Below are 16,113 nucleotides of genomic sequence, written 5' to 3'. Positions count from 1 at the left end.
AGGGCTATCCTTGGTAACAGTCAGTTGGAGACCAGCTACATGGGATCCTGTCTCAAAACACCTGACAAACAGCCTAAACAAGAAACGCAACATTTATCTTTGCTTAGAGTTTATGATTATCTGGTCATTAAATGTAATCACTTTGAGTATTATTTTTAAAGTCGCTTTATAGCACCCACACTATAGCATGTCACACAGTGTGAAGCACAGAACCCAGATGGTAGACTCCAGGGATACAATGAACAATAATAGTGTTTGTATCAGACTAACAAACATTTCCATAGATGCCCAGTCTCAGTGACTTTGCACACATAGGGTAAGCTTTTACTTCACATAGGTTAAAAGCAGCTTCCTTAATGTGTTCAGTATTTTTTATGAATAGTACTTTTAAATCTGAAATTTATACAGTTGGATTAACAGGTGACTTCAGATATTTTATTCCACTGAAAGTAAGTACACTGATGTGTTAATATTTATTGTAGAAATAAGAAAATAAGAAAAACAAACATTAGGAATATATTCTTCCTAAATTCAATAGATCTACTTAAGAAACAATGTTAGGGTAAGCTACTTTTATGATTTCCTAAAAATGCTGTATTTAAATAGTCATTCAATATATTTTTCTCATTTCTAAAAGTTTATTTTGTTGACATGTAGTGCTTGGATTTGTGAAGTATGATAAAATATATACATTGATCAACATGCCTAACATCTTAAACTTTTATTACTTCTCTCTGGTAAGTAGAACAACACTTCTTCTATTTTGGTATATATTTAATTTTTAATTAGTTCCTCCTAGTAGTAACTTACACTTTATTGCCCTAAGCATGCATATATATATATGTGTGTGTGTATATATATATATATATATATATATATATATATATATGTATGTATATATGAAGTGTATACAAACATAAAAGTGTATCCTTCAAAACATACATACTTAGAAATATTAGCTGCTTTATAACTGACAATTCTTAGAATGTTAACTATAATAAGCTAAACATATGCCCAAGATAACAGTTTAGAGTTTGGCTTTTTTGTGTTGTTTGTTTATTTTTGAGACAAGGCCTTATTATACAGTTCTGGCTGGCCTGGGATTTACTATGTGGAACAGAATAGCATACAACTGGGAGAGACCCACTGCCTCTGGCTCCCGGGATTAAAGGCATATGCCACCACCATACCTGACAGCTTAGGGTATTTTTAAAGTGGGGATCTATAATCTATTTACATTATATAAAAGAATACGTTATATAAAAGAATAACATTTGTTTTAAAACCAGCTATCTACATTCATGTTGTAAATACAGCTTGCTAAGTGTAGGGAGACACTGTAGCCATGCTTCCTAGGAGCTAGCTACAGGTGTGCTTGACCACGCCTGTCAGGGCGTGGTCACGGGAGGTTCAGGATGACGAGTGAGGAGTTTTTAAGGGGGCTGCAGACACGTGGGGGCGCTTCTCTCTCTGGCCTCCCTAGCTTGCTGCCTCTGGGCATGCTCTGGCTTGTGTTTGGCTGGAATTATTTGAATAAAGATATCATAACCTGTAACTTCTCGTTATACCTGGTGCCTCAACTAAAACCAAAACCCATTCCGGCTCTTTGCAAGCCCGCGTGGGCCTCTGCTTTTGGTGGCAAAAGGCCCCTGGAGTCTCTGTGACACAGCAGACCACGCGGTATCTCTGCCCACTGCTGCTCAAAAACCTGCTGCTACTCTGCTACTCTATGTGCTGATTCTGTCATTACACACCTGCTAGAGGTGATGGCAGTTATGGGTATACCTGCACAGATAAAAACTGACAATGCTCCAGCATATGTTTCCACAAAAATGGAACAGTTCTTCAAATATTATAACATAAAGCATGTCACAGGCATACCACACAGGACAAGCAGTTGTTGAAAGATCTAATAGAACGCTTAAGGAGATGCTCCATAGGCAAGCTGGTAAGTCAAAACCCCCCAAACATAGGTTACATAATGCTTTATTGACACTAAACTTTCTTAATGCCAATGACAAAGGACAAACAGCTGCGGAAAGACACTGGATGACACAGAAAACTGCTGAACTAAATCAACCAGTGTACTTCAAAGATGTACTGACCTCGGTATGGAAACCTGGACATGTGTTACGCTGGGGTAGGGGTTTTGCATTTGTTTCCACAGGAGAAGAAAAACTTTGGATACCATCAAAATTGATCAAGATTCGAGTTGAAAGAGACAACTGCCTCGACAAGGACAACTGACAGGTATTTACTGAGGTATATCTCATAAACTAAATAAAAGCCCCCCAAAGGAAAGGGAAGTGCTTTGTTTTTATCTTCACAGAAAAACTCACTCCAGAAGTCAAAGGACACTGCATGGGTAGATAGTTAAAGAAAAGAAGGTAGCTATAACTATCAAACAAAAGGAACGTGCCATACGGTAAATTTTACAGCTGTCTCTCAAATAACTCTATTTCTCTTCATTTCCTAGTCCCTATTCAATTAAATCAACGCTGGATTTAGAGTTGGATTTGGCTTTCCTCCCCTAAAATCCAAGCATGTTGTTTAACTAAACTTTAAGAGTTTCTGTATTATATCAAGAAGCCAATTGATGTAATACAGAATAAATGAAGAATTTGAGGACTATTTTTTGTCTTTTCTTGGCTTTTTCTTTCAAGGCATACACCCTCTCATAATTGTCGTTTTTTCCATGGTTGCCTTTCCTGGCATACATACATATGCAAGCAAACATTTATGTTTGAGTCCCATACAGCCAATGAAGACCCGCCTGACAACAATCCCTGGACGCTCCGGAAAAGGAATTGGGCCATACCTCCTAGACTGCACTAGATCCAACTTACTCCATTTCAACTGACACTCCGACCAGAGCTTCAATCAAGTTGAGGTTTTCAACCTAGATCTTCAATCAACCAAATCCCATCTAACATGGACTGGAGATAACCCATTAGAGACTTTCACTATACTAACATTTTCTTCCCACAGGACTCCACGAGGCTCCCATCGTCCCATTTCAGCAGGAAGTAACTTGGAAGATGCTATGCCCCCGTTCCCCATTATTGTCTATTAGGGTGATGTAAGCCTAGTTAGGAATAACTTTCCTATTGTTTAGGGTTGGGATTGGAAGGAGGTATTCAGGTTGGACACCCCTTTCAGATGACTTTAGACCTTAGCTGGAATCGACATAGTTAGGATGTGCAACAGCAGATTATTGTATCTTCTTGTATTTCACCTTTATGACTGTTAATTTTGGATGCTTTACACTATTAAGTTTTAATCCTCTTTTAGACTAAAAGAGGAATTGTAGGGAGACACTGTAGCCATGCTTCCTAGGAGCTAGCTATAGGTGCACCTGACCACGCCTGTCAGGGGGAGGTTCAGGATGACGAGTGGGGAGTTCTTAAGGGGGCTGCAGACACGTGGGGGCGCTTCTCTCTCTGGCCTCCCTAGCTTGCTGCCTCTGGGCATGCTCTGGCTTGTACTTGGCTGGTATTATTTGAATAAAGATACCATAACCTGTAACTTCTCGTTATAGATAAGATATGCTAAAATAGCTATTCAGCATAGATTGGAACCAGTAGCCTCTGAGGGCAACTACACTCACAAGTACACACCGTACAACATATAATTATGTTTAATGATAGATGTAATAAAAATTTAAAAAAGAAAAGCCAAACCAAAGTCTGTCTGTAAAAGCAGTTATTCATATTCTCTTCCATACTTAATCTTGTTCCCTGAAGAGCTTCCTATAACCAATTTTTAAAATAAAGCCCTTTTGTTATAAAGTACACTTTTCTTTAAGTCTGGAGTCCTCCTACCTCACCTCCTTCTAATTGGGGTCTTACTAATTATTTTAGGACAGGCTTAACTCAGAGCCATGACCTCTCACTCCTACCTTAACACCCAGGTGCGAGGATTCTAGATCTGTGCCACCATGCTCGGTGAAGTCTTCTTCCCCTCCACGTGAGAAACAATGAAAAGTTGGCTTATAACTTAGAAGAGGGCCCTCACCAGAACTTGACTGCTAGTGCCCTAATCCCAGATGGCAGCTTTTAGAACTGTACTAAACAAATACCTATTGTTTAGAAGCCTCCAGTCCATGGCAGTTTGTTTTAGCAGCCAGAACTAAGAGACACATAATGACCAATCTCTCTAGTTTGCAACATCTGGTACCTGTCTCTAAAGTTATCAATGGATTTTTTTAAAAAATAAATATCTATGAGCCAGATAATGTGGTGTATGCCTTTAATCCCAGCCTTTAATCCCAGCACTTGGGAGGCTGAGGCAGGGGAATCTCTGTGAATTTAAGGCCTAGTATACATAGTGAGTTTCCAGGACAGTCAGAGCTACATAGTGAAACCCTGTCTCAAAAACCAAAAACAAATTTCTCATATAGAAATATATATGCAAATCTGTATTTATGTAAAGATATTCAATTCCTATCATTTTACACCAATATTAGCACATTATAAATTTCAACACCCTTTTCACAAAATATACAATAGGATAAATATTTTTGATAGAATGACACATTTATATATTGTATCAACAAAAGGTATTACAAATGCAAAAATGTATTACAATTAATGTATATAGTGTATATACATGCCATTTCTAGATTCTTCATGGAGGATAGCACTGCTAACACGCAATATGACTACTCAAAAACAGCTTAAGAGCTACCTTAGTTTCCATGTTGAGGAGATGAAGTCCTTTTATATTCACTCCTACATACACAGGGATAACTTTATGATTGCTTGGGCTTGCCTTTGTAAATATCTGTCCCGTGAAAAAAGCTGCTCCGTACGTGGGAATTTCCCAGCAGTTCTGTAGAAACATGCGTTGCAGGTGATGCATTTCCTTACTGACACCCTCACTCATACTAAGATTCTGAAAATGAAGTAGAATAAATAAATGTGACCTTTTATAATGCAAACAGGTCAACTAGCAATTTCTAAAATCAATGTTGTCTCCTAACAAGAATAAAGCTATGGAATATTATCCCAAGTGTATTTTTTCTCTTGTGGCCTTAATATTAAAAATAAATAAGCTGCGATCCGTAAGTGTTGTCTATGCTTATAGAATGTAAGTGCTTTATGGACAAGGACAGTACATTATTTCAGTTTTACCTCTAGTCTTTACCACAGTATGTGTATGTGTGTGTGAGTGTGTAAGTGTGTAATTAATAAAACTACTCTATATGTGAAGTACTTAATCAAAAACTCTATTTCTAGAAATAAATACATCATTTCTATTTTGAGTTTTAGGCATTGTGAACTAGAAAATTCACTTTTAGTTCTAGGATTAAGAATTTAATACTTAAACATTCTAACACTAATATGAACAGCCTACAGTCTTTCACACTTCTTGGGAGTAGCTTACCTTGTACTCATGGAGTATTCGATTGATCCAGTGAGGTGCCTTACTTTTCAGTTTAGTGATAGGTACGATGGATTTCAGATTTTCTTCACTGGAAGCACACATGCCAACATCCTTTAAATAAGTCATCTTTAGTAGCTAAAGTACAATAATCCTTCTGTCACAAATAGCATTAAATAATGGAAACTTGAAGCTGAATATGATGTTTTAAAACAAAATGCTCCACAATCTTAATATTACCAATTTAGAGAAATGTTTCCCTTTTCAATAAGCAGAAAATATTTTCAAAAATTGAAAGATCACAGTATAATGTTAGACATGCTAAAATCTATGTTTTTCTCAAGGATTAAACATCAAACTACTTTCTCTGGTGAGATTCACAACATTAAGTCAAATTTTTAGCCAACTTATTTAACACAAAGTAAAGAAATACAAAGCAAAACTATAAAGGTAAATCATATCAAATACAGCAAACATAGATAAAACTTAAAATGCTTTACTAACCAAAAAAATCCAACTAACATTTTATAGTTGTTTTTTCTTTTATTCAATGTTTTGTATTACTGAATTCTACACCACTGTATAAACAGCGTGTCTGTTTTGAGACGGGTCTTACTATGCAGCTCAGGCAGTCTGACTCATGACCCTTGTCTCAGACTCACTGACTGTAAGCAGATGCTACCATGCCTGGCCAGCAATACAAGACACTCTGCAGCAATATTAAAACTGTGTTGGATAAAGAGAATTGTAAGCATACACTGCATCACTGTATGGTGCACTGTGTCATATACTTACTTTAGGAAACCTTGTTTGTGTTTCTTACTCTCATAATTCCCATACACTATTTGTAACAGCAGACTTGCCAGTGTTATCAGTTTAGCATCAGGAGCTGTATAAAACCCCTTCAGTAAATTGTATCTGGCTTCATCAAAGAGAATAAGAATAGCTAGGGGGTCTTCAATCTTAAAAGGAAAAACACATATTTGATTATTTACATACAATGACCTTAAAAACTATACAAATTTTCCTATCCAATATTATAAACTACAGCTATATAACTGTGTGTGTGTGTGTGTGTGTGTGTGTGTGTGTGTGTGTGTGTGTGTGTATGTATGTATGTATGTATGTATGTATGTAGAAGCTATTACTCTCTGGAATAGGGGTTGGCAGGCTTTATTTCTAAGGACCAAACAATAATATTTTAAGCTTTATGAGTTATGTAATCTCTATTGTAAATACTTGATTATACCACAAAAGCAGCAACACACACACACACACACACACACACACACACACACACACACACACACACACGGAAATTTTAATTCCATAAATTTTCACGATATAGTATATTAAACTACTGATGTTCTACAAAAATCTCCTCAGCCTTCAGGCTACATGAAAACAGGCAGCAGGCAGAGTATGGCCATAGGTTGTTTATAATTTGCTAATCTCTAAATATGATCACTGTTTATGCTGTTAATAATTTATAGCACAGCTTATCTAAATTTTACATTCATAAAATATTTTCCTATTATTTATGCTTCATAAAATATAGTGATGAACCTGAAAGACTAAATACATCAGTCCCTAGAAGGACAGATGTAGTTGAAATAAGCTTCTTTTCAGACAAACCATTGTAAACTTTACAACAGATATATTAAAGAAGAACATAGTATTTTCTTACATTTTAAACAACTTACCTAGTAAGATTAACAAATATTGGCAAAGCTAGTCTATACAAGTATTTACACTCAGAAATAATTAACAACTATAGTTTCGGAGTATTTCCAAATATAAGTCACAACACCAAGTGCTTTTGGTAAACCAAATACTCCACCTACATAATGAAAAAAAAAAAAAAAAAAAGGAAAACAAACCCACTGAAACAGAATTATCTGTAGAAAAATGATGACAGAAAGATTATTTCCTAATTTAAAATACACCGATAAGAGCCAAATATTAAGTATAAACTTTGACTAGATCCTGCAGGTGAGCACTTATAAAGAATTTCTTAAACAACTGGGGGACATGTTAATTTAGACATTAGATATTATTATGGAAACTTAATTTTCAGTTAAAATGGCATTGTGGTATATGTTGTGGCTTCATTCTTGTGTCCTCTTCTGGCCTGAGCAGGCATCAGCACACAGTACATAGACTCACATGTAGGCAAAACCCCACACACATTAAAAAAAAAAAAAAAAAGATTAAAAAAATAGAGATGAAGTAAATGTGGCAAAATGTTAGCTATCAGTGGATCCAACAAATGATCCACAGAGTTTTAATTAGGTTACTTTTTAAATTTAGCCTTTGTTTTTTTTAATTTCTTAAATTAAGATGTTGGAGGAAAGGCTGAATGAGTGTTCTCATATTAACAACTGACTTAGTAGATTTGAAGTGTTTAAGTAGAAAGGAACAATTTTCAGTAGTATGTTAAATGAGTTTTAATCAATGACTACTATTTTCTAATAAAATCAGGCTGTGTTCATCCTAAAATAATGATGCCAACCAATAAATGCAATTACCCCATTTTTGGAGTGCAGTTAGGAATTTCTCAATTATATGAATTAAAGGACAAAGATATTCCATCATGTGACATTCTGACTCAAGAATTTGGTAAAGCCTTCTGCCTTTTATGAATTACTTTTCTAACCACAAAATTTAGTATCTATGATCTTTATTGCTCCCTTCCTCTCCCAGCCTACTTTCTAAAATATTATATGAGTCAAGAAGGTAGACTTAGTATACTTAGATTACTTACAGATTTTACAAATCTAATACATTTTTTAAATTGTGGTAATATATATACCATAAAATTTGCTATTTTAATCATTCATAAGTATATAATCTAATGGCATTAGTTATAGATTCAGTATTGTGTTATACCCTCACCACTAGTCCCAAGGACTTTACATCACTTGAACAGAACCTCTGAAAAAATTAATGTCTGAGCTGGATGCAGTCAGTTAAAAATAGAGCTAATGTTTAGCTGGTAAAAGGACTCGGGACCAATTCCCAGAAACCAATCAAACAAAACACAACAAAACAAAACTCCTGGTAGCCCCAGTATAAGACCTTTAGTAGTTTCTAATGTGTTTTCTGGTTTTATAGTTACCTGCTTTAATTAACACGAACAGATCTTGCTTATTCATTTAGCATGCTTTCAAGGCTCACTTGTGGCATATATCATAAATTAATTTATTTTAATAACTGAATATTATGCAATATATTTATTGCATTTTCTGGTCCCCTCATTTACTCAACACTTATGTTGCTTCCAACTCTTAAATTATGAGTAACATGCACTGAACAATGTTATTTAAGTGTCTGAGTTCCTGTTTTCAATTCTTTCAAGTATATGCCTATTAGCAGAATTATTTCCTCACACGGAAAATGCATGCATGGCCTTGCCCAATCTGTGTGTTCCCGAGTGCAGACATTAGAGTGAGGTCAGAGAACAACCTGAAGAGTTGGTCTTTGTCCTCTACCTTGTTTGAAATAGGGTCTCTAGTTGTTTGCCAATGCACACATTAGGCTAGCTGGCCTGTGAACATGCAGGAATTATCTGTCTATCTTCCATCATGCCATGGGAGGGCTGGGATTAAAGATATGCACTACTGCACCTGTCTTAAATGGGTTCATTTCCCAAGCACATACACAGATCTTAAAAAACAACTGTAGAGTTTTCCTAAGCAATCAGTGTTTTATATTCTTGTATAAGTATACACAGCCTTCCCAGTGTCACTTATAGAAGCTAATCTTTCTCTATCAGATGGATTTGTCATGCCCGTCAATAAATCAAAGGGACACACATGTATTGGTTTGTTTCTAGACTTCCATTCTGATCTTTTGGTCTATATACATTATATTTACTCTAATACCACAATATTTTGATTACCACAGCTTTCTAGTGTGTTTTGAAGACATGAAATGTGAATACCCCACCTTTATTCTTCCTTCTTCATGATTGTGATATTTTAATATACATATTTCTCTTTACATCATTAAATCTATAGACAGTTTGCTACCCTGTCAGCTAATCATAAAATATCTTTGTCACTGAACATGGATGGTATCTTTGTAGTTATTTAAGCCTTACTTTTTTCATATTTATTTATATATTATATGTGTGTGTAGATCAGAGGACAATATGTAGGAGTCAAGTCTCTCCACTGTATGGCTTCTGGAGACTGAACTCAAGATATCAGGCTTGAGCCAGGTGGTGGTGCACGCCTTTAATCCCAGCACTCGGGAGGCAGAGGCAGGTGGATCTCTGTGAGTTCGAGACCTGCCTGGTCTAAAAGAGCTAGTTCCAGGACAGCCTCCAAAGCCACAGAGAAACCCTGTCTCGAAGAACCAAAAAAAAAAAAAAAAAAAAAAAAAAAAAAGTTATCAGGCTTGGCAGCAAGCACCGATACTAACATGTATATTCCATGTATAAATCTTGGACTTGTGATAAATTTATTTCTGGGTATTTTAATCTTTCAGACATTCAGTTAATGAATCTATTAATTTCTGTGTGTGTGTGTGTGTGTGTGTGTGTGTGTGTGTGTGTGTGTGTGTGTGTGTGTGTGTGTGTGTGATGGAGGCTAGAGTTCAACCTTAGGTATCATTCCTTAGGAAATGTCTACCTTGTTTTTGAGACAGGGTCTTTCACTAAGACCTGCGGCTTCCTGCTTAGGCTCAGGTGGCTGGCCAGCAAGTCCTAGAAATCCATGTTTCTCCTTCCCAGAGTTGGGATTTTTAGTACGTTCTACCTTGCCTGGCTTGTTTAGAGGGTAGCGGGGATTGAACTCAGATGCCAGCACTGACTACAGAGCTACCTTCTCAGCATTCTGGTGTTTTTATGTTTGCTGGTATACAGAAACATAAGGATAAATTTTGTGTGTTGAGCTTGTACCATATAACTTTTCCAAAATAATTTACTAACTAGTTTGGGCAGCTATCCTGTGGATTTTTAAGGATTTCCTATACATAAGATCATATCACTTACAAATAGGCAGTTTTTCTTTTTCTTTTCTAATTTGGAAATCTATTTCTTTTTCCTGTGCAACTGCTATGTGTAGAATTTCCACAACAGTGCTCAATTGCAGTGGTGAAAGTGCGTATCCTACCTTGTTCCTGATCTTAGGAGGAAAGTTCTGGTCTCCTGAAATGGTGATGAATTTTCTCAAATGTCTTTTCTGCATCATTGAGACATCTGTCCCAACCACCAACTTATTCTATTAATGCAATTCTAACACATGTCCAATAATCAAGACTTTAGTTGTTTGCTGTATTTCATAAACATGTTTATCTAATTCACAGCATATGTATCTGGGAAGATCAAAATTACCTTTGGTTTTATAATATCAAGATAATACAACAGACTAAAAATGTTTAGCAAGTGTGGACCTAGCTGACATTTGATTAGCCTTGTCTGTTAATATCCTTTTGTATAAACAGTTATGGAGAGCACTGAATTTATTTTTCTTTAACAATATTATGTGATATAGCAGTTAGTTTTTAGTTTTAAAGTTTTATAGATACTGTTAGTCTACCATACCTAGTTTGCTATAATCTCTTTCTTAGATTTCTTCTTTGTCTATTTATTGTCATGACATTTCATTTTCTCTACATCTACAGTACTTCAATCCAAACATATTTGCTTGGAAAAGATCAAACAAGTTTAAATTCTGTTCTTACATCAAGAATGGTTGCTTTCTTACTGCTTAGGACATTCTTATATCCTCTTTGCAAAAATTCTATTCTTTACCCAGGGTTTTAGAGTTTTTTTTGTTTTGTTTTTTCCCATCTTGTTATTTCCTACACCTTTGAAATTTACAAAACTGATTTCTATTCTAAAAAGAGTTAATTTCTGTATAAACTATCTCTCTAGGTGCTAATTTTCTTAAGTATAGCTTCCTTATTTCTTTTTTCAAAAGGAAAAAATGTATTTGCTAAAGTAATGGAAATAAAAGGAAAAAAAGTACCAACCAGAAGTTTGTATATAGAGCAACTGAAACTCACACTTATGATGTGATATGAAGATTCACAGGAAGAGAAAGTAAACACTCTTAGTACCAGAACAGCACAATTCCTACCTCTACTGTCTACAATGGGATCTACAGATTCTGTGCATTCAAATAATTAACAAGATTTCTAAGCAAACCTTTTTCTCAACTTCTAAAGGAAGTCCTACATCTCTTCTTAGGAAAAGCTGTGGTGTTTCTCTTTGTGGATCCAAATTAGTCAATTCAGCAAGTATTTCTGGCCAGTCACGAACTTGTTGTAAGGGTTTATGATAAGGCTTGAACTGAAGACCTAAAAAAGAACTTTTCTTTTATAAAAGATAATGTAAAAACAAATCCATTTTATCAATGCATAGAAACCTTTCATTAAACTATATGCACCTAAGTATTAGACTGTTTATAGATCTAAATTTAAATCAATGTTTAATAATTATTACTACCCAAATTGTGAATAAGTGACTGATTTTAAGAATATAATTATAAGAATATTTCTTGGGAGACAGGTATGATGGCACAAAACTATAATCCCAGCACTTGGGAAGTAGATGTAAGAAGACCACAAGTTCAAGTTTATCCATAGCCAAATAGCAAATGTGATGCCAGTTACATGAAATCCTGTCTCAAAAAAAACAAAAGTAAATAATATTTCCTGGGCTTGGGATGTGAATCTTTAGTATGACAATTGGTTATTAGTATCTGGAAGACCTGGCTTGATAAACAGGACTGGAAAAATTGCAGATAATTCTTAAAATAAATTAAACATATCAATGTATATTAAATTCTTCATTACATTATAGCTTACTTAATTAAGAATAATCAGTATGACTTGGTGCTAAACATATATCCAAAGATAACCACTATCCATTTAATTAAATTCTTTTAAGTCTTTACAGTAAATTTGAAAGGATAAATACACATTGACATAGCTGGTTTTAAATAAAAAGGTTTGACGAAAACTAACATAAAGAAACATTTCAGTTTGAGCGGAAACTCTGAAAATAAAGGCAAGTTGTATTTATTCTACATTTAATAGCACTCTAACTGAATTGCCAGAAAGAAAACTTCTGGTGTTTACTACTTTTTAAATGCTTTGAATGAAGCAAGAGAGGGAATCTTCCCTATTTCAACAGTCTGAACACTAATATATAAAATGTAATTAAAGTCTACAATGGTGCTATATTCAAGTTTACTAGCCCACTTCCAAAAAGGAACAATGAGGTTTAAACAATAAATTACTCTCCCATGCCAAGTTTTCTTACTAAGGTTTTCTGAACAGATCCAAATTGTGAAATATTGCTGAGTTTCTTGAGAGAGTCTCATTCCTTCCATTATCTGCTGTGCTGTTGTATTATTGCCATGCTTTAGTTCAACAGAACGATATGATCCATCCATTCTGTAAATTCGAACTTTTTCATACTAGGGAAAAAAAAGGAAAAGTCATGTAATCTATTTGAAAATTACATATCATGAGGCTGAAGAGATGGCTCAGCAGTCAAGAGCACTTGCTATTCTTGCAGAGGACTGGAGCTTAGTCCCCTGCACCTAGCTTGGGAAGTTCACAACCACTTGCAATTCCAGGTTAAGGGAATCCAATGCCATCTTTTGGTCCCTGTGGACACTCACAAATAAATAATTACATATCACGATGCAACAAGACTTTATGCCCAACTTCGTATCCTTTATGGTATAGATTTCTACACAGAACTATCAAAAACTTGCTTCAAACAAGAATATGTTGACAATATAAAATATTTAAAAAACTATTAAAACAATATTTAAAAACTTCTATTATTTGCACTTTCTAAATTTTCTTCTGAACGTTCCATGGTCAAATCAAGGAAAATCTTTTATTGTTTTTTTTAAAATATTGACTATCAAATTCTTTTATGAGTATAGTTTATAGAGTATTGAATATACAATGTAAATGCCACAGGAAATATAAACTTGGAATTAAATCTAAGAACCTCATGAGTCTAATAGGACACAAATCATACTGAAGAAATGCTAACAGAAGTTTATAATGGACGACTTTGACAGTGCACGTCATGAAATACTGGATTTTGAGTTAGTTTCCTTCCTCAAGTTCACAAAATCCCACAATAGCAGTAGCACTGTCAACAGATTTGTATGGTTATAGGAGGCGCTTATTTCCCAAGTAACTTGTAGGCCAACTTATTTTCCATTCAAAGTCCACGATTCACTTGATCACATTCACAACACAGAAGTGAGGCCAGAAACTGTCATCTAACTGTATCGTCAGAAACTGAACGGTAGTGAAGAACAACATAAAGATGTCTCTTTTCAATTAGCTAAATAAAAAAGAAGGAAAGTGCTAGGAATATGGATCAGTGAATAAGAAGAGCACTTGCTGTGACAGCAAGAAGATCTGTTTTTAAATCCCCAGGACCCATATAAAAGCTCGGGAACAGCTGTTTGTGTCTGTAATTCTAGAGTTGTTGAGGAGAGGAGGGTCCTGGAAGCTAGATAAACTGGAGGGCTTTAGTTTTCAGCAAGAGATCCTGTCTCAAAACCTAAGTGGAAAAGTGATAAAGACTCCTAACATTATCTTCTGGTCTTCACGTATGCATAACTACACATGTGCATACACGCATGAACACACACACAAAAGTAGTAAATCATCTATCTCACTTTTGTGAGGAGGAAAATGAACTTCTTTTCCTTCTTTAAATTTATTTTTTAAAAAATTTAAATCTGTATTTTTTTAAAATTTCATTTTACATTCCAACCAAAGTTCTCGATTCTACCCCTCCTCCTGCCCCCCACCCACTTTCCCCCAGCCCACCTCCCAGCCACTCCCAACAGGTAAGGGCTCCTATGGGGAGTCAACACAGATTGGCACATTAAACTGGGGCAGGACCAAGCTCCTCCCTGCTGAGTTAAGCCTGAGCATGACAACCACTCATAGGGAGTGGGATCTAACAAACCACCTCATGCACCAGGGATAGATCCTGGCCCTACTGCCAGGGACCCCTCAGATAGCCCAAGCATCACAACTGTCTCCCACATATGAAATGAGTTTCTTATACAGCAGTTTGCTTAAGATTATTAACGAATGGTATATAATGCTGCTGCTTACAAACACAAACGTTGCTCGGGGAAAAATACACACCAATGAGCAGAACTACTTATAATAAACATATTAAGTACATAATACATAACTTAATGTTTTGATCAATGACAGAATCAAACATATAATAGCATCACATAGATCATGCTCTATGCTATAAAGCCTAGGTATATGGCAGGCTATATCATGGATGTTGTACAAATACACTCCATGATATTTGCACAATACCAAAAATGTCTAGTGATATGTTTAGTTATATTTGTCATATGAGATTATACTAGAAGTTAATTTTTTTTTTTTTTTTGGTAAAGAGGATTGTGGTAGTTTGAGAGTAACTGGCCCATAATTTCATAGGGAGTGGCACTATTAGGAGATATGGCTTTGTTGGAGTGGGTATGGCCTTACTGGAAAAAGTATGCCACTGTGGGGGCAGGCTTTGAGGGTTCCTATGCTCAGGGTACCACCCAGTGTCACAGTTGACTTCCTGTTGTGTACAAGAGGCAGGATGCTCAGCTACCTATCCCAGCACCACACCTGACTGCACACCACCACACTCCCCACCATGATGGCAATGCACTGAACCTCTGAACTATAAGCCACCACAACTGAATGCCATGGTGTTTCTTCACAGCAGTAAAAACCCTAACTAAGATAGGATCAACTCAGGGATTGAACTTCTGCAAACTATTAATTTAAATACAACATTTGGCTCTAACTATTCAGATAATTCTTACTGGCTTGTTAATGGCTTCTTTCAACAATTTTGCAGCTTCTTCCCAGTTATTCTGTTTGTTTTCTTCACAAATATTTAATGGGGATCTTCCTTGTTGGTCTGTTATATGCTAGAATCGAGGAAATGATGACAAAAAGATATTACAAATACATGGTGTTCTGAAGGAATGTTATTCAATTAAAATATAAAAATGCTCTGGTTAAGGATCAAGTAAATATTAACTATACTTATATACTAAAAAAAAGTTGGAAAAGCTAAAAAACTCAAAGCACTTAATTAGTAGGATTATGTTTTTTAAAAGTTCAGTTATAGATTTAAAAAAGGTTTCCACAGTTTTACTTTCCTTTTTACCAAATGATTGTTAGTACAAATTCTAGAAAATGGGTAAAGAGGCAAAACAAACTATAGAATGAATTTTATATATTTTATATATTTTCGGAAATTGGATGTATTTAATGGCTATATATAACAATGCAAATAAATGTACTGAATGCTATGAACTTTGCAACTAAGTGGTTAAAACTATACATTTTATCTGAAGTGTACTTTATCGTAATCAAAACAATTTAAAACTTATGATTAAAAGCACAGTTAACACATACATTATACACTTTAAAGTAAAATTTGTTCTTTTTGTTTGACCTGTTAAGTATACAATTACATGTTTTGGTATCACTACTTGTTAGCTGCTGCATATGAAAATATAAAAACAGAGTAACTTACCCTGTCAATGTCTGGGTGAGTTAGGAGGATCTGTACTATGTCTGCGTGTCCCCCTCCAGCAGCAAAGTGAAGAGGGGAGCTGAGCTGGCCATTTAAAAGGTTTGGATTGCACTTTCCTTTCTCTAACAATATGCGAGTGGCCTCAACTTTCCCATACCTATAAAAATATAAAA

The 16,113-nt window shown here is 35.3% G+C and overlaps 1 protein-coding gene across 6 annotated transcripts in view; it reads right to left on the bottom strand.

Annotated features, from left to right (window-relative positions):
* Krit1 (KRIT1 ankyrin repeat containing) overlaps window positions 1–16,113 on the bottom strand; it is a 32,485-nt gene that overhangs the window by 4,918 nt on the left and 11,454 nt on the right. For 4 of the 6 annotated variants that reach the window (XM_027389815.2, XM_027389816.2, XM_027389818.2 and 1 more), the window contains 7 exons: window positions 15,941–16,097; window positions 15,219–15,326; window positions 12,656–12,812; window positions 11,537–11,688; window positions 6,178–6,344; window positions 5,386–5,473; window positions 4,687–4,893 (listed from right to left, as the gene is read on the bottom strand). In XM_027389815.2, coding sequence (XP_027245616.1) covers window positions 4,687–4,893; window positions 5,386–5,473; window positions 6,178–6,344; window positions 11,537–11,688; window positions 12,656–12,812; window positions 15,219–15,326; window positions 15,941–16,097 — 1,036 coding nt within the window. Of the gene's footprint in view, window positions 1–4,686; window positions 4,894–5,385; window positions 5,521–6,177; window positions 6,345–11,536; window positions 11,689–12,655; window positions 12,813–15,218; window positions 15,327–15,940; window positions 16,098–16,113 lie in introns of those variants that run through there. The other 2 variants (XM_027389817.2, XM_027389819.2) reach the window with 2 other exon arrangements.

This window comes from Cricetulus griseus (genome assembly GCF_003668045.3).
Source record: "Cricetulus griseus strain 17A/GY chromosome 1 unlocalized genomic scaffold, alternate assembly CriGri-PICRH-1.0 chr1_0, whole genome shotgun sequence".
NCBI lineage: Eukaryota > Metazoa > Chordata > Mammalia > Rodentia > Cricetidae > Cricetulus > Cricetulus griseus.
This window is presented reverse-complemented; position numbering and strand designations above follow the sequence as displayed.